This window comes from Penicillium taxi (assembly GCF_028828555.1).
Source record: "Penicillium taxi strain IBT 34144 chromosome Unknown utg000005l_segment0_segment0, whole genome shotgun sequence".
In the NCBI taxonomy this organism is placed as follows: Eukaryota; Fungi; Ascomycota; class Eurotiomycetes; order Eurotiales; family Aspergillaceae; genus Penicillium; species Penicillium taxi.
This window is the reverse complement of record NW_026643207.1, coordinates 3,920,795-3,947,322: the sequence shown is the minus strand read 5'-3', so window position 1 is coordinate 3,947,322 and position 26,528 is coordinate 3,920,795. Positions and strand designations below refer to the sequence as shown.

General features: G+C 45.7%; 10 protein-coding genes across 10 annotated transcripts; 4 read left to right on the top strand and 6 right to left on the bottom strand.

Moving 5' to 3' along the window:
- Nucleotides 1-856: 856 nt before the first annotated feature.
- On the bottom strand, nucleotides 857-2,605 carry N7495_008769 (permease of the major facilitator superfamily; the record flags this gene model as incomplete). Its single annotated transcript, XM_057211420.1, has 3 exons — nucleotides 857-2,127; nucleotides 2,188-2,290; nucleotides 2,345-2,605. The coding sequence occupies 3 exons, from the start codon at nucleotides 2,603-2,605 to the stop codon at nucleotides 857-859; spliced, it is 1,635 nt and encodes a 544-aa protein (XP_057060963.1).
- A 493-nt stretch (nucleotides 2,606-3,098) lies between these two features.
- Nucleotides 3,099-4,584, bottom strand: N7495_008768 (putative transcription factor TFIIE complex alpha subunit; the record flags this gene model as incomplete). The annotated part of the gene is made up of 3 exons (XM_057211419.1): nucleotides 3,099-4,272; nucleotides 4,340-4,435; nucleotides 4,490-4,584. 3 exons carry the CDS (start codon nucleotides 4,582-4,584, stop codon nucleotides 3,099-3,101), a joined length of 1,365 nt encoding a protein of 454 aa, XP_057060962.1.
- A 113-nt stretch (nucleotides 4,585-4,697) lies between these two features.
- On the top strand, nucleotides 4,698-6,985 carry N7495_008767 (pseudouridine synthase PUS2; the record flags this gene model as incomplete). The annotated part of the gene is made up of 5 exons (XM_057211418.1): nucleotides 4,698-4,833; nucleotides 4,871-5,182; nucleotides 5,211-5,408; nucleotides 5,534-6,698; nucleotides 6,760-6,985. The coding sequence occupies 5 exons, from the start codon at nucleotides 4,698-4,700 to the stop codon at nucleotides 6,983-6,985; spliced, it is 2,037 nt and encodes a 678-aa protein (XP_057060961.1).
- A 301-nt stretch (nucleotides 6,986-7,286) lies between these two features.
- Nucleotides 7,287-7,670, bottom strand: N7495_008766 (uncharacterized protein; the record flags this gene model as incomplete). The annotated part of the gene is made up of 1 exon (XM_057211417.1): nucleotides 7,287-7,670. One exon carries the CDS (start codon nucleotides 7,668-7,670, stop codon nucleotides 7,287-7,289), a length of 384 nt encoding a protein of 127 aa, XP_057060960.1.
- A 1,525-nt stretch (nucleotides 7,671-9,195) lies between these two features.
- On the bottom strand, nucleotides 9,196-10,585 carry N7495_008765 (uncharacterized protein; the record flags this gene model as incomplete). Its single annotated transcript, XM_057211416.1, has 2 exons — nucleotides 9,196-9,820; nucleotides 9,882-10,585. 2 exons carry the CDS (start codon nucleotides 10,583-10,585, stop codon nucleotides 9,196-9,198), a joined length of 1,329 nt encoding a protein of 442 aa, XP_057060959.1.
- A 713-nt stretch (nucleotides 10,586-11,298) lies between these two features.
- N7495_008764 (uncharacterized protein) lies at nucleotides 11,299-12,714 on the bottom strand (the record flags this gene model as incomplete). Its single annotated transcript, XM_057211415.1, has 2 exons — nucleotides 11,299-11,349; nucleotides 11,407-12,714. The coding sequence occupies 2 exons, from the start codon at nucleotides 12,712-12,714 to the stop codon at nucleotides 11,299-11,301; spliced, it is 1,359 nt and encodes a 452-aa protein (XP_057060958.1).
- A 1,179-nt stretch (nucleotides 12,715-13,893) lies between these two features.
- On the top strand, nucleotides 13,894-14,733 carry N7495_008763 (uncharacterized protein; the record flags this gene model as incomplete). Its single annotated transcript, XM_057211414.1, has 1 exon — nucleotides 13,894-14,733. One exon carries the CDS (start codon nucleotides 13,894-13,896, stop codon nucleotides 14,731-14,733), a length of 840 nt encoding a protein of 279 aa, XP_057060957.1.
- A 2,088-nt stretch (nucleotides 14,734-16,821) lies between these two features.
- Nucleotides 16,822-18,570, bottom strand: N7495_008762 (SGNH/GDSL hydrolase family protein; the record flags this gene model as incomplete). The annotated part of the gene is made up of 10 exons (XM_057211413.1): nucleotides 16,822-17,121; nucleotides 17,175-17,411; nucleotides 17,471-17,624; nucleotides 17,676-17,763; nucleotides 17,823-17,834; nucleotides 17,888-18,006; nucleotides 18,071-18,123; nucleotides 18,174-18,210; nucleotides 18,280-18,286; nucleotides 18,369-18,570. The coding sequence occupies 10 exons, from the start codon at nucleotides 18,568-18,570 to the stop codon at nucleotides 16,822-16,824; spliced, it is 1,209 nt and encodes a 402-aa protein (XP_057060956.1).
- Nucleotides 18,571-20,702: 2,132 nt separating this feature from the next.
- N7495_008761 (acyltransferase family protein) lies at nucleotides 20,703-22,266 on the top strand (the record flags this gene model as incomplete). The annotated part of the gene is made up of 3 exons (XM_057211412.1): nucleotides 20,703-20,816; nucleotides 20,876-21,503; nucleotides 21,563-22,266. 3 exons carry the CDS (start codon nucleotides 20,703-20,705, stop codon nucleotides 22,264-22,266), a joined length of 1,446 nt encoding a protein of 481 aa, XP_057060955.1.
- Nucleotides 22,267-24,601: 2,335 nt separating this feature from the next.
- N7495_008760 (uncharacterized protein) lies at nucleotides 24,602-26,527 on the top strand (the record flags this gene model as incomplete). Its single annotated transcript, XM_057211411.1, has 1 exon — nucleotides 24,602-26,527. One exon carries the CDS (start codon nucleotides 24,602-24,604, stop codon nucleotides 26,525-26,527), a length of 1,926 nt encoding a protein of 641 aa, XP_057060954.1.
- Between the last annotated feature and the right edge of the window lies 1 nt (nucleotide 26,528).

Genomic DNA, 26,528 nt, shown 5'->3' with positions numbered 1-26,528 from the left:
ATCACCCTTTATGTTCCAATTTTGATCCCCAGCTTTCTATGCCCAGCATATCCTATCACCCTTTCCATTCTATTTTTTATGCCTGTTTTCTTCAGAGGCAACCTCAACGATTAAGCGACAGAGACGGATCTAGATCCATCTTATGAATTCACGACCAGGAATTGCAATTTTATTTTGCTTCAACCCCTCTAGTTCCATAGACTAGTATGATATGGCTTTCGTAGAACCTACGTGGAATGCTGCCCAGGGTCAAGAAGCACGGGTTTTGATCCTTTGGCTACAAAGCCCGGAGCGTCTTTCTTTCTTTTCCTTTTCTCGCGAGCATAGAGCGATTCAACTTTCCCGAGGTCTGAAAGAAGCACTTGATGCTGGTAAGCAATCTTACCAATAAGCTCTTCAATTCGCTCCTGAGATAACGAGAGATTTAAGGAGTTCTTGCAATACCCGGATTGGAACTTCTCGCCATGGACATACAACAGCAACCTCAACAAAATACTCGAAACCTTGGATCCTATTCGCCGTGGGATGGAAGCTTAGACCCTGTGCAGTCAGAATGGTCAGAGGTGTCAGAGAAAACGGATTAAGAAGTAGATCTACCTAACGAGATCTTCGGGATCGTCAAACACAATCTTTTCGAGGAGTCTAAGAATGTGCATCTGATCGGGGGATAGATCATATTACCTTCTGACAAAGTTTTTTTTTTTTTTCACAGAGTGAGATGATATTATAATTAAGTGAGCTTCAACATTGGTAATCAAATCAACCAAGCCCAGATCAGGGTCGTTGACTACTATTTCTATAGATCGATGCCCTGTCCAACACATAGGCGAAATGGCCTCCTCTTCTTATCGACAAATCACAATGGGTAGACAAAGTATTTATTCTCCATGTCTGTAAGATCCAACAAAGCTTGGTCAACCTTAGCCTTGACGACGCCATGTCCATCATTCCCACCATCAATTCTCTCAACATAGCCCTCGCCCTGGAAGCCAAGTTTATGTTGATCTTCCACCCAAATAGCACGCTCCCTATTCCTCCGAACAAGAATGAAGCGAATCAAGAGCAAGATGGCAGGCGTGCCAACCCAAGAAATGACAATCTGCGCGATCCAAGCAGCATAATACCTCGGCGCTGCATTCGCGGTCCAAATCTGCGGCGACACAATGTTTGCGATACCGTACGCAATCATGAAAATGACGTTGCGGGTGAGTTTCTTCGTATACCCAGATGCTGACGATGAGGTCCAGCCCAGCGAGAGGATGTACGTGATGCCAAAAGTCCCGCCCGCGAGGATGAGACAAGCGAGTAGACCTAGTTTATTGGACCAGGGCAGAGCGACCATGCCAATTCCACCAGCGACTGCAGGTATGCACCAGAATGTACCCCAGTAGGCGATCTTTCCAGGGAATAACTTTAGTAGGACGGCGGCGATGATACAGCAGATGACTGAGAAGCCACCCGACGCTACGCTGACAAGGGTACTACCCAGATTCGAGACACCTAATGAGACAAATAGCAGATTTTGCTGGTAGGCGAGATTGTTGGAGAGCATCAGTGTAAAAGTCTGGAGGCCAAAAAGCCAAGAAACAGGATCACGAAGGGTCTCTATGAACTGAGACTTTTTGAACTGTTTTTGCTCAATAGAGCTCTGAGTCGAGTCGTGGACGCGCTTGACAGCGTAGAACTTTTCTGGTAATGTCAAAAACCAAGCTTCGGCTGGGTTATTGGGGTAGAAGAACCAGCTGTACACTGACAGTATCAAAGTGAGGCCACCCGTGATGATCATGAAGAACTTCCAGGGCAACACTGTACTGTGAGTGAATAGGAGGCCATAGCCTATGAAACCGGCAGGGATATTTGCCCCCATACAGGCGATCCAGAAGATGGGCTGGATGGTCGATTGCTCCTTGCGGGTGAAGAACATTCCCAAAGTCATTTCCAACGCGGGAACCACGACTGACTCGACGGCACCCAGGAAGAAGCGCAGTACGATAAGTCCCCCATAGCTTGATGCGGCGCAGTGCAGAAAAATCAAGATAGACCAGGTCAAAATTGTAGTTGCGATGAACTTTCCGAATGGGAGTCGCTGTAACAGGTAGTTTCCAGGCCATTGGCTGACAGTGTATCCTTGGTTCTGTTAGAAATTGCAGCGAAAAAAACCAATCTAGCCAGAGTAAACAATCATACCAACATAGAAAATTGTGTTAAGGTTATTGTACTTCGTGTCATCGATATGAGTCCCTTCATATAATCCCAATATGGAGGCATAAGACAACGTTGATTTATCAATCTGGTGAGTGTATAAGCATTAAGGCCAATATCAATCTCACTGTACACCACTTACAAACAGCACCAAGTTGATGACGAAGACAAGAAACACAACATGCAGATAAAGCTTCCTCTGCACCTTCTTCTCCTCCTCTAGAGTCAAGGGGGCACAGTGTTCATTTTCCTCCACAAATCGCAATGTCGCATCCGCATACTTTTCAGCAATGGTCTTGAAGGACTTTGGCTCTTCACTCATCTTTTCATTGTTGAATGAAGTAGACTGCGACTCGTCAGAGATCTGTTGAGCGATAATCGTGGCCATCTTGGGTTCGGCCATGTTGTTTGTGGCAAGTTTGGAATGTTCAACACGTACTTTCAGTGTGGCACCAGAGGTATTTTGCTCCCTCTAAATATTATGATGCCATTGATAGCATCAGTCGGCCATAGTCTTCCCTCATTCGTCAGGGTAAACAATAAGCACTTCGCATACTAAGCGCATAGCACGCGATTTGCCTGCATGATGATTCACCGAGAAAAGGCCGTGGCATGATTTTATTTGTACTTTGTATACAAAATATGACATTTTGCTTAGCCAATTGTTTGCAAACTTATCCCTAGTTCTCTAGAAGATTCAATGTTTACTGATGGGATCTGCAGGTACACGAGGTGGAGGGCTCCCGCTAACCTATTTTGTGATGCTACTGTAGCTAGTTAAATAACACAACATCTATTTAGTTAATCCCTATTGTTATTAGTTATAGTTCAAATGAATTGTGAGGATTTCATTGACTGCAAATTGTAGCCTGCCGGAGAAACCTGGGGCTTTGTAGTTAAACATCAATAAAATCCTCTTCGTCCTCATCTGACTCTTCCTCATTCTTTACTTCGGCTTCGGCCTTAGCATCGGGGTCAGATTTGATGACTGACTCGATAGGAAGACCAGGTTCAGCCTTAATCTTCTTAGAGGCAGGGCCATCGTCGGATGGGGTGAGGGGTGTGCCAACAGAAGATGGTGCTGCACTCGATGTCGCGTCAATATCTCGCTTCATACCCGTAAGTGCAGTAGAAGACACAGGAGCACTGGTCGGCCCAGTTCCGGTGGCAGGGGTACCGGGGCCACTTGGCCCAGAAAGACCAACGTCTTCGAACTCATCGAAATCATCAGAATCCTCTTCAGCACTGCTGGCATCTTGTTCGGCCTGGATGGCTTTCTCTCTCTCCATTTCTGCGTAGTATGCGGCCACCTTGTCGTCCAATGCATCGGTAGGCTTCTTTTCTTCGTCACCAATCTCGGCCTTGACTGGGATACCAACCTCATTTTTGACCGAGGCATCGCCAGTTGCTGCAGAGTTGACGGTAGAGTGCGTGTGCCACACGGGTAGTGCATTCTGCTTCTCCACGGCAGCTTTGCGAGCGGCCTCCTCAGCTTGATCGGCAGCACTCTTCTCTTCGCTTGATGTAAGCGAGATTTCCAGAGCTGAGGCATCTGTCTTGGCTGTGCCGCGGGTGATATCTTGCTGCTTGACGGCCACAGGAATAGCGGCACGAACAGGGTGAGTCTGCTGGTTGCGGGCGACTTCGACCTTGTGATCCCATGCAGTATCAAACTCGTTGGGTGGAATTTCCACTGTATCAATCTGCTTCAACAGCTTCAACATGTTATCCAGTTGTGCCATGAGCTTGCTGTTCTTCTCGTGACCAGTGCGGTCAATTCCCTCTACACCCTTGACATCTTCCGTTCGTTCTAGGACTGCACCGCAGTTCTGGCACTCGAAGCCTTCCTCGCAGACCAGGCTGAGGACATCCAGCTCTGTCCACTCAGTGTCGCATCGCAGACAGATGTATTCCTTTCGGTCCTCGCTTGGGGTGTACTGCAGTTTAATTGTCGATGTGAGTTTCGAGACTTTGTACTTAATGGCGTCAATGACAGGGTGAAGAGGGATGTAGTAATATTCACGGTTGACCGGACGAGTAGATCCATCACGGATTTCAGCACGTGTGCTTCTGCATAGCAGGTAATTCACCAAGATTAGCTTCATGAATTTCACCTTAGGACGAAAAGATGACATACACTGCAAGCATGCGATCCTCCCGCAGTCGGGCGCAGAGTTTGCGCAGATCTTTCTGCTGCATGCCCATTAAGAAAGCTAGATCCTCGGCGTGGAGTCTGTGTTGAATCAGCTAAACTATCCTGGTAATGCGTTCATCATCGATAGCATACACGGAGTGTAGGAACAGCGCATCTATGACCAGAATATGGCGAGTCTCATAGAAAGCGCGGACCACGCTCCGAATGAGTGTGTTTGCGAGATCCATCTTTGCGACTTGTTGGTGTGATGACACTGAAAGAGCTTATCGACTCTGGATTTAAGGAAAGGAAAAGACCAGCATCGTTCGCAAAGCTGTGTCGATGCAGGGTCTAGAATTGAATGGAGCTAGAGGCACATTTACAGAGCAGAGCAGAGCAGGCGCCAAGTCTGATGGAGTCGGAGTCAAACAAAGTCGAAGAGAGCTCAAAGTCACATGCATTGTTTCAGCCTGAGGTGTCATCCATCCATCCAGCTAGTCTATATTAGGCCTAGTGCAACATCCAAATAAAAAGTCCGGCGTCTTGATGTCGCGAAAGCCAAGGAAATTCTGCCGAGTCTCGAGTTCATGCGCGCCTCGGTTCTTTGCAAGCATAGCTTGGTTGGAGTTCTTTCTCCTCTCAGTAACCGATCTTCTTTCTTGAAGTTACAATCAACTGCCCTTCGTCCCCTCGCACAACTTCGATACATTAGACCCGATTCTCAGCCCCGACTTTCAGAGGTTTTCAGTCGCATACCATGGCCGACAACAAAGGAGCAGGAGAGGGAGGTGGTAAACGCCGTAAGAATAGAGATATGGGAAGGTCAGAATGGAGGTATCGGCGCCCGTATTTCCTATCCGCGTAATTGGTCTAGCTAACCAAGGAAGCCGACAAGCCATAGACAAACGACAGCGTCAGGAGCAACAGGCAGAGGCTAAGCGTCGCAAGATTGAGAATGGAGAAAAGATTGAAACCCCGATCTATGCTACAGAATTCACCAAAGAGGAGATTGCCAATGAAGAGCGCCGCCCGAAAAAGAAGGTCGCGATCATGATGGGATACTCTGGAACTGGTTACTCCGGCATGCAATTGTTCGTTTGGATCAAGCATCATTCTGAATTTCGGTGCAAACTAGTACTAACCTACCTCTATACAGCAACGAGAAACAAAAAACCATCGAAGGTGAACTATTTACAGCTATGGTCGCAGCCGGCGCAATCTCCAAGGCCAACGCGCAGGACCCAAAAAAGTCCTCTTTCATCCGCTGTGCTCGTACGGATAAGGGTGTTCACGCCGCAGGAAATGTTGTATCTCTGAAGATGATCGTGGAGGATCCCGATATTATCCAAAAGATCAACGAGAAGCTCAGCCCGCAGATTCGTGTCTGGGGATATGAAGTTACCACTGGTAGCTTTAGCTGCTATCAGCTGTGTGACTCTCGGGTGTATGAATACTTGATGCCCAGTCACTGTCTTCTACCGCCACACCCCAGCACATTTTTGGCCAGGAAGACAATCGAGCTCGCCGAGAAGGCAGGTGATCTCGATGCTGTCAATGCCAGACAAGAGGAAGTTGCAGGTTACTGGGAAGAAGTGGACGAAAAATACATCAAGCCCATTTTGGAGGGTGTGCCAGAGGACATCCGCAAAATCGTTGAGAAGTCTCTTTATCTTGACGAGCAGGAGTCACCAGACAACGAGGATGAGGCGGCCCCTGCGGCCGCTGAACCAGAACCTCTTGCCGTGGAACCGGCTGAAGGAGAGGGTGCAGAAACTGAGCCTAAGCCCTTTGAGATGGACCCTCGCCAACGCCTTATTCTGGACACCATCAAGGCTGTCAAGGCAGCGTATATTACTGCCAGACGAGCTTACCGTGTGCCTGAAAAACGCATTGCTCGTATTCAAGAGTGTCTGAACAAATATGTTGGAACTGTCAACTTCCACAATTACACTATTCAAAAAACCTTCAAGGACGCATCTGCTAAACGTCACATTAAGTCATTCAATGTGAACACGACTCCTATTGTGATCAACGGCACTGAATGGCTAAGCATGAAGGTTCACGGCCAAAGTTTCATGATGCACCAGATTCGTAAGATGGTCGCCATGGCCACTCTGCTCGTCCGTTCTGGCTGCTCCCCAGACCGAATCACAGAATCATATGGACCCGAGCGCATTGCAATCCCTAAAGCTCCTGGTCTGGGACTATTGCTTGAGAGGCCAATCTTTGACAGTTACAACTCTAAAGCCAGTAGCCTGAGTCGCGAGCCCGTCGCCTTTGACAAGTTTACCAAGGAGATGGAAGAATTTAAACAGCGAGAGATATACGATCGGATCTTCCGCGAGGAGGAACAAAGCTCAGCGTAAGTGCCTGGATTACTCCCAATATTGGGACTAGCTGCGTATTAACAATATCACTTATAGGTTCGGGTCCTTCTTCAATCACATCGACCATTTCCAGCTGGGATATTTCCTTTATGTCACATCTGGTGGGATCAAAGCTGCCCAGCTAGTCACTGCGCCCTCTGCCGATCCTATCACGTCCAAGTCATCATCTGGTGGAAAACCCGGAAAGTCCCAGAAAGATGCCCTTGCTGCGGTTGAGTCCGAGGGGGAGGATGATGGCAAGATCACTATTGAAGACAGTTGATTCTTGGAAAAAAAAAAAAAAAGAAAACAATTACAGGTTTTGACGTTAAGACGCGCATAAGAAAAGTTACCATCAGTAGATCATGCTTTGTGAAGCATTTTGCATCCTTATAAATTATAAACCTAGGTACCTCGTTGGAAGAAAAGCTACTTTTCAATTTGAAATTAGTGCATTATTGTAGCTAAAAAATACAAATGACGGGATTCCCATCCGACTTCCAACCGTTTGAAATGATGTAGATATACAAGCCCCAAACTACCATCATAATCCATACCTAGGTACTCTTCACACAACCGAATCCTTACCACTCTAGGTCACATTGACATGACACATAGGCGGCACACAAATCCACCACAGGGCCCAACGAAGCCCAGGTAGTCTTAGCGTCCAATGTTACTTGCAAAAGCGGCTCTTCGGTCAAAGTGCAGACAGTGGTTTGCTCGAATGTAACAAGCTGGGTGCTTGAGGCGGAAACAATTCCTTCAGAGGCGACAGCGGTGTTACCCCAAAGTTCCTGGACGGCGTATTTCTGTCCATCAACAGGGACGACGACATCGACACTTGCGCCAGTTTTGTCATTGGAGAGTTGAACAGTGGCAGTAGTTGCCCATGGGGCCTGGGGAGCGGCGGAGCCTGAAGAGGAGAGGAGGACGCAAGTAATCGTAGCAAGGTTTGAGAACTGCATTGTGGAGGTATGTATTGCAGATCAATTGGCAATGAGATTGGAGCGTTTGATAGGTATCAACTTTGGAATTGATAGTAATTGATTCAATAGTGTGGAGATGGGAGTATGATCGCTAAATTACTGCGGATTACAAGCTAGTCATATAGGTTTTGAGAAATACTGTTCGCAGCAATACATTCTACTGACATGGATTATTTGAAGTTCATGACTTTCCGCCTTCGTCGAATCCTTGAAGGGATCGTCGTTGGACCGAGTTGGACCTAGACGAATTCTGTATCTAGAATAGACCATCATGGAATGGAGAAAGAAGAAAGGGATACAGGACCTCTGGAGCTAGCTAGGATCCTAGCTACAGATGGGCCTCGTACCTACTACCTACCTTATACCTACTAGGGAGGGAATTAAATAGCGAAATCCGTGGACTAAAATTTCGTAACGGATGAGCGTATCATAGCTGTCAAGAAGTGTTAACAATATTCATTGATTTTTGGCAATATAGACGCCATGAGAGCAGGGTATGTAGATATGTAACTAGAACTAGATAGTAAACCCTCATTAGATATCAAGTACAGCCTTCCAAGGTTGGAAGACCCATCAAGATACGATATCTAGCTACCTACACATCACAATTGAACTACAAAATACGAAGTCGCAAAGACACCCCTTCAAATGATGTATGGGTTCATACAAAAACACTATCAAAGACAACATACCTCTAGATCCAGCGAATCCGTGATTAGTCCCAGTCATAATCATATGAGAACAAGCGAAGGATGTTTCTGCTGCTGAGCCCAGATGGATTTCAACGTGTGGCTGGGGAAAGGATGGAATGCTGTTGCGGACGGAACATAGGCATGTCTCGGCGAAGACCCTATTGGTTCAAATCTCCTAGCTTTCCGAAAAAAGGTTGGGTATACGCTGATCTACTCCTTCAGAAATCTACTTGCGAATGCCGGAGAAATACTTCTGAAAAGCATAGTGCCACGAGGTTCCTTCAGCGAGCCATGGGCCAAGAAAGTATGATCTTCCTCAACCCCTGTCCTCTTGAACTGCCGATTTTGATATTGGAATGGCCTCACTGAGCTCTTTGCGGCCATTCTTCGAAAGAAAGAAAAAATACGCTAAGTGCCTCCCATGAGCCAAACCCTTCGCTCATCGTTGGCGAGCTCAAGGCAAATAAGCCACCTTCCAAAAATGAGTAACAGGGATTTTCCAAAATTCAATCTGAAGGAACCTACTTTGTACTACCATCCATTGATTTCGATTGAAAACTTGGCGAAATTTCACTGGATTGACTTAACTTTCAAGGTTACAACAGCTATTGATATAAGTTGAATATTATAGTTATCCCTTTTGTCACCTAAGTATCACTCTATTTTATATTTTTATACTGCTCTTGTAAGGAATAGGATTATCGAGTTGAGAACATAGAGCTGGAAAGGAACTGGAGAATAATAACACTGATTAGGCATCTTTCATAGTAGCGAACGGTCTGTGAACGTGGTGAAACCCTTGGAAGGATATGTCAAGTATTACCGCCCCATCCACGACTCGCTTCTGTTGCTTGTCTCACTTCGTTGATTCCTCGAACAATTCCCAATACGTTATCAACAAAGCCAGCTTCACCCCTCCTGACGCGCTCGAGTCGGATTCGTTCCGCATCTGAAATATTATTTCGTATACCAAGAACATCTTCCTCACTTAGACCGATCAGGCGTTCGACATCCAACTTTGTCAGAACGGTATTCCCCTGTCGCCTGCTCCATGCTGCTTGCCTCACAGCTGGTGCCCAATACTCCGCCAGTGCGGTCTCACTACGGCCACGAGCGTAGCATCTAGTCAAACCAGTTGTGGGGTCTGATTCAACTGAAGAGTACCACCGCGTGTCCACCACCTCATATCGCCTTTCAAGCAGCCAGATTATGGGCCAAGTAATGATCCAGAGCTGGAGGATAACACAAACCCACCAAACAAAATTATTGGTGCGCACTCTATTTATCCAATGCGGAGAATAGATGATGACGGAGGACTGGGCCTTAGTGATCCCGAATTGGATACAGCCCCGGTAATTGAGGCGGCGAATATGTGACTCAAAGATACGCTCCATAGCTTGGAAGTCAGTGCCGTCAGCGTAACGGTGGATAGTAAATCTGCAATCATGTCAGGTTAGCAAATTTTGGAGACTAAAGAAAGAGATGAAAGTAATAGTACGATTTCACGGGTGAGGGGTCGTTGCAGAACCGCTCACACCACAACTTCAAATCAGCCAGATACTGATTACCCGAAGGGCCGGAAATATCCTCTGAATCATCGGGAATTCCAAAATCGGGGTCGGACCCCAGAAGCGCCGCATCACTGTCATCAGGCAAGAGGCTTATTGCCTGACGCGACGTAGGGGCTTTGTATACACTTGAACGGACCCTATCACCTCGAAATTGAGGCGTATGATCTGCATCAGAAGTCACATTTATGTTCCTCCACTGTACAGATGATTGAGTGCCTTCCCATCCGCGCAAGAGAGTTTCTGCTAGATCCAATGTGAAGCGGAAGTCGTCAACAGTGTTCTTCTTATTCTTGTCGTTACTACTGGCTGATTCTGTATGCGAGCCACGAATCCAAAGTAGGGGTCGTGGAGGGAGCTTTATCTGGCGACAGATGACCCGGAAGAGCTCATCGCTGTTACGGGACAGGGTCGTCGCCAACGAGATAGCACGCTTATCTTGTGGGCTAAAGAGGGATGGACCAGGAAGAGCATATGCGGAGTCGATTATTTGGAGGGATTGATGCGAAGAAGGGGTGACAGACGAGGACGTTGGAATGTTGTCAGCTTCCTCGTAAGGAGGGGGTAAGTCCTCGTTGTCGATTGTGTGGAGCGAGACTAACGATGACCCCGCAGAATCCTGTCGACGGCCCATTTCTCGAGACTTGAGGCAAAAACCAGAAAATTACAAAGATCAGATGAACGATGAGAGGAAATGAGTAATCTACGGAGGCAAACAATTCCACGAGGCAGAAGAGTTTCGGGGCGTTTCAAACACGGTTTCAAAGCAGAGCCGCATTTCTGCCTCAGGCAGAAGGGTAACTGACACAACTGAACTATTAGTTAATTCTTGCGCAAATTCGATTGAGTGCAGTTACCTATTAAGTTTCCAAGGCTAGCTCCCACACTATCTAATATGGCATTCATTGTATTAGCTAGACATTCACATTGACCTAGCTATCGATGTCTCTGATTTATACTACGATATCTAGGTATTGAAGATGCTGCATAAATTGATCAATTAAGTTTGAAAATTTTTATACAAAGTCTCTCAATTGAATCGTCTATTCTAAGGTGAAAAATACCCTAGCGCTATCTAGGTAGGTACCTCTCATAGTAGGTAAGGAGTGATACGAAAATTGGCTCCACAGAGTTCGTCGAAGATCTAGAGTTCAAAAAGCACTTAAGCAATATGTGGCAAAGTAGGAACAGCTGGAACAAGAAACACAGATCATGTAAGGAAATCTAACAAAAGCTAACAAGAAAAACGGTTTAATTTAGGAAATTTATCGCAAATGCCAAAAATATGAGAAAACAAAATAACACCCCGCAATATGGGGGTTTTATAGACTTTCCGGCACAAGTCAGCTAAGAGCATGTAAAAGGCTTGCCTATCGATCCTGACTGGAATTTATGCACCTGAGAATTTTAAAGTAAGCAGATTATCGTTGTGGAAATCAAGAAGAAAGAACTCACCAATTGGGCGATGCTGGAGTAGCTGCCGCAAACCAAAATTATGATTCCAAGAATGAAAACAAGCCCATTAAAGACGGCAGCTTTCAAGTTTTGTTTATCATACCATGCTCCATCTCTTATAAGCATATACCACATGACTGGTGGAAGGTAAAATGACAGGCCAGAAACAAATAGGGATGAGATAATAGACAGAAGCTCTGAGAAAAACGGAATGGCCTCGGAAACCACCCAAGCGCTGACAGTAATGCAAAACACCAGGCCAAGCCATGTGCTCCAGCCTTTAGGGGTGTTTATAAAGCGAATGGCGGAGCCTTCGTATAATTTGGAATGGATGTATCGAGAGACAACCGTAGTATTGATTGACCCGGAAATGAAAATCACTGGTAGTGCGATGCCGAAAACTACACGAGAGATGACTGGTCCTGCAGATAGTAAAGCAGGTGACTGCACTTCCTGTCCCACAAATGCATATATGATAGACCCTGTCAGGGTATATATAACAATCTGGGTACCTCCCAGCCACCATAGAGTTTTGACATAGTCCTCTGGTGTGTGCATATCTTCCATGAATGTTGGCAGACAGCCAGCGAAGGAATAGGCAAATACAATGGTGTTGGCAGCGACGACGACTGCCGAGAAGCTAATATCAGGCTTCGGCCATAATGACCATGGTGTATGAACTGCAGAAAGGGCATCGACATCACTGGCACTTTGGATCCCCGTTGCAACCATAGTGACCCCGATGGCCAAGATGATCGAGGCAAAATCGATATAACCCAAAATCGCAATCTCCGCAAATGCCGGAGGGATCGCAAGTATCATCAAAATGGCAGCAGATATGATGCTCAGAACTATCGAACATTGATCACTCTGAAAAATGTTCCGAAATGCAATTGCGCCAGTCAAGCAGTGTGAACCAACAACGAACACCAGCAGGGCAACAAAAACGAGAATAAACACCATGGATCCAAATTCTCCGAACATAAGCTGACCTATGTCTGCGTAATGACCGATTTGTGGATATCTTAATTTAACTTGCCCGACGATATAGCCTGCATACATCGCAGCCACGCCGATCCACACGGTCAGAAGTACACCTGCGACCATTCCCAAGGCAGCAAATGCGGATGGCAAGCCAAGACTTCCTAGGGCAATAGCCTCGACAATAGATATGATAGTAAGACGTTTCCAGCCAAGGCGTTGGAATTTTGGATTGGAGTCACCATGCCCTTGCTCCCGCCCTTGTAGTAGAGGTTGCGTCTCAGGGTCAAGGACATCCTGGTCCTTGGGAAGGCCATTATCAACCATCATGAGATCAGGTTCCAAGGTTGAAATCTGAGGTATTAACAAGCTCAAGAGTGATAAGAGCAGTAAAAGACGAACCGAAAGGAGGGGCTGGTTCAGGTGAGGAGACAGAGATCAGATAAGATATCAAATATTATGTAACCAAAACGTGGCGTGCTTAACTAGTCCAAATCAGGAAATAAAAAGTATGATGTTCTCCACCAGCGCTAACGACAAAAAGAATTATAAACTTACAAATTATAAAGCGTAAGTAAGTATTAGTGAATGTCAACATATGTCTTGAGTAATATTGGATGCTGCAAGCCCAGTGCGTTGTGATTTAGCACTTTCCAGGGTCGGTTAACTATTTCTGACCATTTGAGTGAAAATTTGGGAAGGTACGAATTGTTTCTGGAGTTGCAAAACATAGTTGTCCGCTATTGAAAATAGTGTTGAGGAGTGGTTTAGACAAACCATAGATCTAGAAACCTCGGGATGCTTCTTAAATTGGAGTGGTTGGATATCCTAGACGTACTGTAGCCTTTACTAAATCCAATTTCAAGATCTTGCTGTGGACAAGCAACTTACTCGTTTGCATCATGACTGAAAGAGATAGATACGGGTACAAAGCTAGCTTGGGACAAGCTAACCAGCTGTCTGATACGTAAGTATGGAAAGAAAGCATGACGAGAACTTTTATTTGAACAAAGCAGAATGGAAGCAAAGAGAAGCTTTACGACTACTCTGATATAATGTTACGATGAATCAATCAAGGTCATCCTAGGCTATATATCACCAGTTCAAGTGTCCATCTAAGCTCAAGTGGAGTAGAATGGGCTGACTGGGACCGAACAGTCAACAACAGCCGGTAAGCAACAACAATAGACAGTAAACAACCACACACAGTTAATACAGTTGATAATACCAAGGGTAATAGTGACGAGTATACGCTCGTAGTTATGGAAACACTACCGTAGGTTCACTGTGCACGCACCCTATGTTTACCTCTTTCCCTCTTCTCCTCTCTTTCCTCTTCTCCTCTCTTTCCTCTTCCCCTCCTCATACCCAAGATTTTGGATATCTGTCACTGGCCACATTCCTCTCACGAGTTATTTGTTCTGTACTTCCTCTTCTGAGACCACTTTTCTTGCTTGATACTATCTTCTTTACCATTTCATTTCCCTCTTTCAGATAGTCGTTGTGATGCAGCGCACTCTCCGCAAGATCCCCAACCCGGGTCGTGAGGCCAGAATGGCGCAGTTTCGCACTGCCCAGACTATTCTCGCGGCTCCGGTCTCTCGCTCTCCCAATCCAACTGCTTCTTCTTCTCTTTTTCGTTCTCAGGCGGTTTCGTCTATTCAAGCTCGTTCTATTGAACCCCATCTTGTCTCTACCTCCTCTTTTGTCCGCCCCGCCTTCCTTGTTCGCAGGCAAGCACGTGAGCGGTCTTATTTCCGCAGTGAACGTATTGAGTCTGCATACACTAGATCCTCTTTTACTCCTTCTGTGCCCTGTCCTAAGCATATCATCTCTCCCGGCTTCCGCACGCAGGGCCCTTCTGTCTCTGTCTGCCAGCCTGTTTCTCCGGTCCTGTGTTCCTCTCCTGTTGCTGTTTCCTCCACTTCTTCTGTTTCTGCTGTCCTCCCCACCCGCGTTAAAGTGACAGCCACTCCCATTCGAGGTATCCTTAAGTCTGCCGGTGATGGTCGTGCAAAGGGTCGCAAGGTCTCTTTCACCGATGACACCGTCTTCGACTGGGATATCAAGAACGAGGACCGATCATGTTACATGCTGACAGGCCTCTTCACGGAAAGATTCGTGATCCCAGATTTCCCGCCCAAATCGCCACGCCATTCCGTCTTCAAGGTGCTTCGCAACCGCGTCGTGCCTTGTGTCGAGATTCCCGTCAAGGATCGCCCTGCCAATGCCAAGAAAGTTCGCGAGTCCAATCTTGAGCTGCCCTCTAACACGGCTTTGCTGGTTAGTGCAGGCATCAGCTTGTTGTGGAGCGCTATTGGATGGTGGAAGAATGGGATCTGGTAAGTGCTAACCGTCTTCACACACGTTCTCCACGCAAAATAGGTCATGGGTCCGCCTCTTCATAATACGGATATGAACGTCGACGATTCCGGCCTTTGAGAACGAACGTGTAGCGGTCTGCTGCGTCACCTACCCCGTATTTTAAGGAGAGGCACGAGTATGGGAAGCTGTGAGTTGCGAGCTGTGAGTTGTTGAGACGGGGGATGGCCGACGGATGGGCGATTATCGACTCCACTGTGAGCTGTGAACTGGGAGCTTTGTCTGGGTAAGTATCCCTTGCCCTTTTGATGCTGACTTTTTTTGCAGAACTCCGTGGAAATGGGCTGGAAGCTGTGTCTCGGTAAGTATCCCTCCCTTTTATTATGCTGACATCTTTTTCTGTAGACGACTGGCAAAGTCGAATTCTCAGCCTGTCCGTGGCGCCGGTCACGAACCTTCAGTCTATTTAATAGAACTTGGAGAGCCAATGAGAATCGCACCCCCAATTTCCCCTTCTCTTTTTTGTTTTCACTGCACGTTTTGGATTCGTGTAATTCAATAAAGTCGCAAGGAAGTTGCACCTGGTTCTATCAGTGCTAGTTATTCATGTATCATTGATAACTTCCAACGAAATGATGTTACCTCCACAACTTATTGCAAATATAGGTGCTCGCCACATGTGTAGAGCCTGAAGCCATCATCTTGACTTCACGATCTAGGTAACAGTTCCTCCAGATTCCGACCACAAGACAGCAATATCTGGGAAAGATACCCTCTCCTCTATATATTCATATCATAGCAGACCTTCAATTATCTACCACAAGAATGTCCGGAAATTCTTCATAACTCAGGACTGACTCGCCGCACAAGGCTTCCCTCATTTACTGTAGCAGTGACAACAGAATGCCGACCAGCTACCAGTATGCAAATAATCCTTCCTGTTGATTTTACAGTCGGCAACTCTTAATTTTCTCACCGAGAACCTCAAGTCTTCATTGACATTTATCGTGCTTTTGACTCGAGTGTGTGCTGCAGTCCATTGTTTCGACACCACTGGTATTGATCCGAAAAAGTTCTATCGGATTGTAGTCTCTGGCAGCAGATCAGGCTAGTTATGATGAGTGGTTCTCGGTCAGTCTCATTGCTTTTCTTTTTCGTGATAACCTGCAGCAACTCAGCTATGGCCGTGTCTTCGAGCTCTCATCCATGATTTTCCTCGGGAAAACTAAATTCATGCTCTTCAAAGTCTCATTCTCGATACCATTTTCCCACTTTTGACGGGCGAACTCACGCTATCAGTCGACATTTGACATGATAGACTAGGGAAAGTAAATTTTTGAGGATATTCCCTCTCAAAATGGACATTTGAGGTACGTATATATCCGAATTCCATGATTTTGTCCAAATATCTGAGGGAACATACAATATGCTTACTCTGGAAAATTGCTTATTGTACAGAAGACCCCTTTTTATCAGGTGTCCCAACATCTATCCTGGTAGCTTCCAAGGCTGTATTGCAATTTTTACTGAATACTTTCAGGGTCAGTATATATGGAAGAGTATCTGAAATGTCCATCGTTACTCAAATCCTGAAGTCTGAGTTAGGGCTAATTAGGCGCAATAAGGCTTAAATTTAACTCCGGAATCCCCACATATATTACATCCCTTTCGGAATGGTACTTCATTCCCCACTTAACACGGACCCCTAGACCCTTGTTCTATAATCTTCACAATTCCTTTTCTTGGGGAAACTGCGATGCATTAATTGCAGAATTTCTGATGTTTAGTTTCCTACAGTATGATACCATCTTTGAGGACCTCGGAAGTTTCAAGGTCGGTTTGATAACAATATAGGTATGTGGCTGGCTAGATGATACATCTTGTATCTTTCAAAAATCCTAGCTATCTTCTTGACTTGGTTACCTAGAAATCGTTCACCTTGACTCTTGCTCGCAAGTTCTCAGTCTTGAAAACCCCCGTATTTAAATGTGCACAGATATGATTGTATGTCTAAGCCTATATATATATTACAAGGGCCTATGTTACAAGGGTGCCACCAGAAAATCACAATAGAAGCAGACACCCCGAAAGAACAACAAACTTGGAACCAGCTTAATACTCCTGCTGGTTATTCCAATATTCAGTTCCATGCTGGACCTCACCCATCGGCTCAATATTCCATCGCAATACAACCCGAACCCACTGTAATAAGTGGCTAGCAATCTTGATATGTCCAATATCAGTCGGGTGGTTCTTCGGACCGATATCATTGTGCTGCAAGATGCCGGAAGTGTCAAAATAGTAGACGAATCCCCGGTCCCTGAAGTGCTCGTGGACTTGTCTTGTTTCTTCTTCGTATACAGTAGACGGGATGTAGGAGTATCCTTTTTTCTCCCATGTGCCCCATTGAGACTGCAATAAGTAAGTCTCACGGCTCAGTCTATGAAGAAAGTATAGTAACGTACCACTAGTAGCACCACTGCATTTGGCCAAGTGCTGTGAAGATCTTCAATGAACTCAACATAGGCGTGGTAGAAGTCTCTCCCGGAAACATCGTTAGGGTGGCGGAAATCGTTTCCACCCATCTGGATTACAACCAGATCAGCCGGTTGCTTAGTCTTGACATCCCAGATCTCGGGGTCGTCTCCATAGGTTCTAGAAGCGCGACTACCAGGATCAGAAGCATGGTGCCAATACCAGCCCTATCAAACATGTTAGTAATGGAGATCATCCAATAGATATGACCATGGATGCAACTAACCATGCCATGGACCCCGCCACCATAACACTTCAGATCTGCAAGACAAGCACCTGGGTACGCGGTGATAGTATGCTCAACATTGCCAAGCCCAGCCGCAAAAAGATATCCCCATGCTGAAAGGGTTTCATAGGTTGCATATTGGCCAGAAACGATACTGAAGATGTGTCAGTGCAGCTTCAATCAACCACAGAATGTGTTTACATACGATCCGCCGATTACTTCGACCTTTCTTGCGAAGGTGGCAGGTTTGGTGAGTTGGGCGTCACTGGCAGTTGATACGCCTGCGATTTGAACTGTTTGGGTATGTAAGAAAAAAGAAGTGTATATGAAGAGAGTGGGACTTATCCATAACCCCAGTTTGTGACTAAATGTGGAGTTAATTAATTATTCAATACTTCGAAGTGTCAGTTACTGTACCTCTCAGTTCAAAAGTCTTATTTTCGTCCTTTTGGTCCTCCTCTAATGATGTCGGTCCAATAAATTGATAGGTTGAATCAGCGGTCACATTTGAAAACTGCCAGTCCAGGGAGCCAATTCTGGAAGAGAGTTGGTTAAAATAAAGATGGAATGATGAAATCGGATCCATAAGAGAGTACCCACCGGTAGGCTACTAAGACACCATCAGTAGTACTTGAGCCGAAGCTTATTGCGAGCTAGGATAATGTGAGAAATAGTAGATTCAAATAAATAAGTAGAGTCTTACCTTATCGCCAGAGAATTGTAGCTTGATGCCTGGTGCTCTATAGTATAGAACTCTGTATCAACAAAAAAAAGAAAAGAAAAAAAATGGGGGGGCTAAAAAGACTCACGACCACCCTAGGAATGTAATTTGTCAGAAGAAAAGCTTTACGTTAATCAGATTATAGGGGTTAATGGGTTAATGGGTTAATAGACGTACAAGAGATATGACTGCTATCCCATCGTCCCTTATAGGAAATCTCGGGAGCGTCGGGCCCGTAGGTATTCCAAGAATCGTCGATTGAAACCTGGGATACTTGTCCGGGGTAAGGATCTTCCCTCACCTGACCATTCTGTAAAATAGTGGCTGCAGCAGACCATAAAAGACAGCTTAAGCTTAGGGCAATATGGGTGATTCGCATGGTCGGAATCAATGTGGGCAGATAACGGGGACACCAAAATGCTTGAAATGGGTACTGGGAGTAATAGAGTACTTCCACCTTGCTTCGGGTCTCCCTGTATGGGGTGAGTATGGCTGTTCTGAAAAAGTACAAATTGCCGGTGTGTTCAGAAGGCTAATGATGGCGTGCTCTTGAGGCGGGATCTGCCCATTAATTGCCGGTTTTCCTTTTTTCTTTTTCCTTTTTCCTTTTTCTTGTTTTCCTTTTTTCCCCTTTTTTATTGAAACGTTACAAAGTACCCCCACGAGAAACTTTGGCCCGAATCTCTGGGAATTTTTTACTCTAATTTCTGACTGAGACTCAAAATTGCCGAGAGTGCGAATCATAGACTTGTGGGTAGTGCCAAGACTCACTACGAAAGGTAACCTTCCAACCTTCGAAAATACTTCTATCCATTTTAAGCTGGATTCTTTTACAAGGTGTTTGGTACCGACCCAAGTAAAACTACATCCATCCAGGATTTATGCTTGTGTACTACTTTGTACCTATTATTCCTTCGACTTAAACATATTCCACTTCTACTCTGTAGATCCATCTCTGTTTAGGCCCCAGGGCCAAATCCAGATCTATAAGTGTTTTGGACCCGATGTGCACGGGACATACGTGTAGAGGATATTTTTGTTATATTTTGGGTCCGAAATGAGTTACGTAGGAGAATGACCATGGAAAGGCCTATGAATTATTTGGATAGAGTAGGTAACTCCGATGCTTGGAATATTTAACCCAAATTTACCTATTATAGTCAACATTACCCCTGAATTTGTTTTACCCTGTTTTCTCTGCCAAGAAATGGATACTCTTGGCAGTGGACATGGTGGACTATGTTTTGAATGACACTGCGCTAACTACAATTTGGATTCAAGTTAGTTATATGGGGCTCTCTTGGCAAGAGGGGGGGCAAGCTAGTGCGTACTCCATACTTTCTATCCAATTCAATCTGGAATGCAGGGCAAGTTTCAGCTAAACTTGAAAGGGATCGACTAAACACATCACGTTCTGCAAGGCTGAACCTGGATAATACAAAGTACTTACGTAGTAGATTGTGCAAGATAACCCCATTGATCATAGATCGAACCCCCGAGCCAAGAAGTCAACAAGTCGATAAGTCAATAAGTCTAACTCTATAACTCAATAACTCAAGAAGTCAACCTTGGAATTAGTCAAGAAGAACTCGGGTTCTCCCAGAATCCATGTACTTTGGCCTCTTCTTTTGTGTGATGCGCTATACGACGTGCAGTGTGATTTGTTTAGGAGGATCAACCGCCAAGATATGTCCTGTACAAAGTAGACTAGTCTAGCGACTATCAACATTTTGATTGGCCGAGCGGAATCTCACTAACAAGGCGTCGTAATCTCTTTTTGGTTTTCCACTGGACTTATCTCCGCATAGGATCCGTAAGAGTATATAGATACGAGTGGAAATTTCCTACCTCGGCGCCACATCCAATAAACCCACGCGACCTGCCGCGACTCCTCATGGTTCGGTTCATTTTGACAGTTGCCCTCAGTCTAGAACCTCGGATCCCTTCCGGTTATTCAGCCCAGGAGAAAGAAAATAGCACAGTGAAATGATCCTCCCACTTGATTCTGTATCTGTTTCATCTAGTTCATCCGGACACGGAGCACTAAGCAATCATACTCGGGATGAAATGATCTTCTTCGGCATTTTCCTGCTTAAGTTGTGAAACAAGCCGCTCCGTCCGGACTTCGTGCATACGTTGGCATACGTATGAGATACTCCACTTCTCCCTTTTAACTCCGTAGAAACTCATCTTTAACCCTATGAGCCGCAGCCACTACTACATAGTACTCATAGCCCCCACTTTCCATCCCTTCTTCTCCAGTTTTAGACCTTGCACCTGGAGTACGTTCTTACTCTCACACTAATCCTTCGAAGGATCGCGCTCTTTCAAATCTCACTCATTTGATCTGTATTTCAACTGTCATTATCGACCATCGAACACCCCTTTGTGGATTCTCTTCAGGGCAACCTTGCAAGAGCTATACTACCCGAATGAACCCTTTTTGATTTGATTTTTGATTCGGTTATTGATTCGATCTTCGCTATACCTTCGTTTATAACCCCTTTCGACATGGAGTACCTCCAACCAACCCATCTTTATACCCGTATACTGGAAAATGTGCCTTGGAAGTCTGGCGATCCGAGTGTCAAGGGTGATCCGAGGAAAAGTGTCAAATGGATTGATGTGGGTTCAATATCAACAAACGACAAAATGGACATATCTAATGCGTTTTACTTATATAGGGCCTGAGAGGAATTGCTTCATTCCTCGTCGTTCTAACACATCTTGCGCGAGCCTGGGATTACGATTTGTTCTCCCCTCGCGACGATGTCGATACCCCTCCCCGCATTCTCCAGTGGCCTGTCTTCCGAATCCCCTGGCAAGGCCGTCTCGGAGTCACAATCTTCGCTTTCCTGACAGGTTACGTTTGTGCCCTAAAGCCCATCAAACAGCGCCGAAATGGAGATCTTCTAGGCTCTTTCACCTCCGTCGCAAAAAGTGCATTCCGTCGCCCACCGCGTCTTATCTTCCCAGCCACCATTGCCCTGATCATCTCATGGGCTATGGCCCAGTTTGGCGCTTTCGTCGTAGCTAACCGCTCTGACTGCTGGTGGTGCCGATATGCTGCGCCCGATCTTGCACCCACTTTCTGGGAGGAGTTCTGTCGCTTGTTCCAGAATTTCCTTGGTGTTTGGACTACAGGCTATATGGCATACGACGATCACCAATGGGCTCTGCTACCACTCCTGCAGTCATCAATGCTGATTTACATCCTGCTCTGCGCAACTATGTTCGTCAAGTTTCGTTGGCGCTTGGCCATCTACCTGGGAATGACCCTGTACTTCCACCAGGACACGGCCCCTAACACAGGTAATTTACATTTCCCGCACTGACAATCTGATAACAATAAATAAGCTAACCTAAAATAGAAACAATGCAAATGCAAGCTATCTACGGCATGTTCCTCAGCGATCTTTCCTACGAGGTAGCGTTCAAAGAGTTCATCGAGAACCACAAATGGTTCCGCAGAACCATCTCGGCAACATTTGTCATCGTCGGCCTCTTCATCTGCTCATACCCAGGCGAACACCCCGAGTGGGCCGTCTGGTCAGACTACATGTTCAAAGCAGCCCACTACATCTTCCCCCCAGAAGTAAACATCGGCAAGCGCTACTCGGCCATCGGAGTCGACCTAATCATTTTCGCTATCTTCATCTCTCCCTCAACGAAGGACTTCCTCTCAAACCGCCTCCTCCTCTGGCTAGGCAAGCAGAGTTTCGCCGTCTATCTCGTGCACGGCACTCTCCTCCGTACAGTCTTGTGCTGGATGCTCTACGGTATCACCGGTCAACCATGGGATGGCGAGCCTGTCGATGGCAACGGCGCGCCACTGCTAGACGATAACGGCGAACCACTCCACCCACACTGGCTGCCCATCCGCGCACCATGGGTCGTTGGAATTTCCATCCCAACCTGGATCGCAATCGTGTACGCCTGCGCTGTGGCGTGGACAACGTACGTCGACCCATTCTGTGCTCGAATGACGCATAAATTGGAGAAGTTGGTGTTTGAGGAGGACGAAAAGTCTCCTGAAGCTCTTCCTCTGACCACTTTGCCTATGTCTACTGTTTAAATTTGAGCTTTCCGCTTCTTTCATAGGGATTTCCGGTCCTTCTTTTTTTCTATGTCCATACATACATGTTCTTCGGTGGTCTTTGCATTTGAAGCTGTCGAGGTGAAACGAAAGCGATTTCCGGAGTTGGATTTATTACCATTTTTTCCATGTATATAATTTTGCATTTTTCTTTTCTTCAATTCTGATGTATCACATCATCATTAAAATTTGGAATTTTTATTCATCTTTTGCTCTCTTCTACCAGTCTTTTACCACCTTCTACCAGCCTCTACCAGTCTCTACCAGCCTCCTGATATGCCAGATCTGGATGTTCATAAATATATGGCTCGATCGTGATCAATTCTCAATTGAAATGTCTTGGAAATTAACCAATAAATAATGATGCAGACAACGTAAGAGGCAGACTGGAACCACCGCGTTCCCTTACTTGAGCAATTCGCCGTTGAGGAACCGATACATTTCCAAGGTTCAATTCACATAGGTGCAGAGCTGAATTAATTCGGAAAAAAACAAAGGCCTCGCGACTTGTCTGAGCCGCCTCCCAAGGTTTTAGTATGCAGGGGGTTAGTTAGTATGTGGAATGAAGGAAAAATTAAAAATTGAAAATTTTATAAAACATTTAGACGTAGAAAAAGCAAAAAGAAAAAGAAGGCTCGAAGGTTCGTAGTAGGAATAGCCGAACGGGGGGGTCGAACCCCCAACCTTGTGATTAAGAGTCACACGCTCTACCGATTGAGCTAGCCCGGCAGGGCTTGTATGATGGACTTTCCATTTATGCCATTATATTGGAAAACAGTCTAATCTGAAATAGTTCCAGATTTCAAGTTCATAATATCGGCAATATTTATTATATTTATTATTTAACTTTGTTTCAGATGCTTTATTTCTATTAGTAGGTGTTGGAATATCGGACAAACGACATCCCGGTTTGAGACTATATCACGAAATCCCTGTTCAAAGTGCATCGCAAACGACAACCTTGAACAGTATGCATTTACAACAGTGATGTCCCGTCTTTACGACTCTTCTGTCTTAGACGATAGAACACATTCATCTCAGACAGAAGAGCAACTTGGACGATGAATGGCTAGTCCTCACCATAAATGAAAACACAGACTTTACAACCACTTTAAGAGAACACATAGATATTATAGGGGCGCTAGCCTATCGGATAGCTATTCTACACTCAGTACTGGGGTACCGACAGTAGGCAAGCAACTCATAAGGCTTAACCTCTAAGGCTTCTGTTATGGGGCTGGTTTTAATTTTCGTGTTTTGATGGTGTTTAAGTATTTCCCTATGTAACTCAATGAATAGCTTATTATGAAAGAAGAAGGTACATACTTTGGCCATACATCAGGACACTTTATTAGGCTAAATGGAATTATTAACTATAGGTAAAGCATTCAATGTGACGTCAATTGATTGAAAATTGACATTTGTTATTCACATACTCCGTAGTAAATCATGCATTTTTACTGTACAGAATTGATAATGATGCGGGGAATGTCTAAGACGATCATCCTTCTTGTTCAATCAAGTTTCAATCCAGCTCTGGAGATAGCCATACCTGCCTCGGCAGGCACTGATAAGAATCAATTGCCAACGCATGATCAGTTAGAAAATATGCTACGGCTATATCTCATAGCAATATTAAACCTCTTGAACTAAGCCGAAAGTGAACTGTTGATCCCTATAATTCAAGGCACTATGATATTTATGCCATATTGATAGTTCTTTTAAGGCCAGATGAAAACCTGCACATAATCATATATATAGTCTGTCTATATGAAGGATGTATTAATACTGTGCTAAAAGCTCCAAATTTAGATAAAGAAAATACCTGTACACCGCTACTACATGTTGGATGGAAATACTCGGCACACAATTCAATGAATCATACTGGGCTATCAAGCTCATATAGAGAGGACTATGGTACTAGCAGATGGAAGCTAGGTATGAAAAGAAGACATACTCCAGTTATACAACTTAAATTAGTAACGTGGTTTGAGATGGTAGCTTGAGTTGACTGCCTAACCTTTTTACTTGCAATGTTCTGAATTTTCCTTCACTCACTCTTTTGTCCAGCCAGTTGAAAATAAATTTCTAATATGAATCTTTTTCTCGTAAGGAAATAAACTAAACACAGCTGTTATATCTGCTACAGTGTAGTACGTACAGGAGGGGTTTTTCCACCTGTTATGTACCATATCCTGACGTCATCAAACCAGAATCAAACCTGCAATCAATTGACGTCAGATATCTCTTCGCTATTTCAATTCAATTTTCCTCTTGTCTTCTTCTTTCAAACTCATCGATCTCATCCTTCAATATGGCACCTGCACATACATTTCCAGTTGATCTCAAGCTCTTCAAACAATTGAAGCTTGATTCAAAGAATCCCACTCTTACAGCTGAGCAGAAGAAAGATCTTTTATACAACATCGACATCTTCCGCGATGCCATAATTGCCTTCACTGCAACTGGTGCCGCTCGTGGTGTCGCCGGTCACACTGGCGGTCCCTTCGACACTGCCCCAGAAGTATGCATCCTGCTTGCTTTGATCAATGGTAACCCCAATGACTTTGTCAACACTTTATTTGATGAAGCCGGCCACCGTGTCGCTACCCAGTACTTGCTGGCTGCACTAGACGGCAAGATTGATCCCGACCACCTCCTGAACTACCGTGATGCCAACTCAAAGTTACCCGGCCACCCTGAGCTTGGTCTGACTCCTGGAATCAAGTTCAGCTCCGGTCGTCTGGGTCACATGTGGGGAATGGTCAATGGTATTTCCATGGCCAACCAGGATAAAAATGTTATATTGCTTGGCTCGGACGGATCCCAGCAGGAGGGAAATGATGCCGAGGCGGCGCGTATTGCTGTGGCTCGTAATCTCAACGTCAAGCTCTTCATTGACAACAACGATGTTACTATCGCCGGTCATCCATCTGAATACCTGAAAGGTTATGAGATTGGAAAGACCCTGGCAGGCCACGGCCTCCACGTAGTTCGCGCCCAGGGAGAGGATGTAGATTCTCTCTATGGAGCCGTTCGCGAGGTTATCAACCACAAGGGCCCAGCAGCTGTCATCGTCGACCGCAAGATGGCCCCAGGTATTGAGGGTAACGAGGGCCAGACTCATGCTCATGACGTCGTTAGCGTCGATATCGCTCGCAAGTATCTTACCAAGCGTGGATACAGCAAAGAGCAGCTTGCATTCTACGATGACATCAAAGCTCGCTCCAACCCTCACACATACCTTGGATCGACCAAAGACAAGGGTGCATGCCGTGTCATCTTCGGTGAGGCAGTGAACACCCTTCTCGACGGCCTGGGTAAGAAGGAGGCTGCGCGCCGCGTTATGGTTATCGACTCTGATCTTGCGGGATCTACCGGTCTTAAAGCCATTGGCGCTGAGCACCCAGAGTCCTTTGTTCCGTCGGGAGTCATGGAGCGTGGCAACTTCTCCGCGGCGGCGGGCTTCGGGTTTGGCAGCAATGGTGAGCGCCAAGGTGTGTTCTCCACCTTCTCCGCATTCCTAGAAATGTGCATCTCGGAAATCACTATGGCGCGTCTGAACAATTGCTGTGTTCTCTCTCATTTCTCGCACAGTGGTGTTGATGAGATGGCTGATAACACATGCCACTTCGGCCTAAACCACTTCTTCGCCGATAACGGTCTAATGGATGCTGATACTACGTCTTTGTACTTCCCTGCCGATGGCGAGCAGATGAAGGCTGTTGTGAGCAAGGTATTTTGGGATACTGGCTTGCGTTTCATCTTCTCTACTCGCGCCAAGGTACCTTATATCCTGAAGGAGGGCACTGATCAGAAGCTCTTTGGCGAAGGCTACAAGTTCGTTCCTGGTAAGGATGAGGTCATCCGCAAGGGCACTGCTGGCTACATTGTCTCGTACGGCGATATGCTCTACCGGTCTCTTGACGCCGTCGAGAATCTTCGTAAGGAGGGTCTTGATGTCGGTCTGATCAACAAGCCTACTCTGAACGTTGTCGACGAGGAAGCCATTCGTGACTATGGCTCTACTCCCTTCGTGCTCGTTGTAGAGTCCATTGCTCAGAAGACTGGTCTAGGTTCTCGCATCGGTACTCACCTACTAGAGCGCAAGCTGACCCCCAAGTTCAAGGCAATTGGTGCCGTCAAGGAGGGTTGTGGAGGTCTGTACGAACAAGTTAATTTCCAAGGCCTTTCTCCCGACGAGATCATCGCAGCCGTCAAGGAAGTTGCAGGAAAGTAAA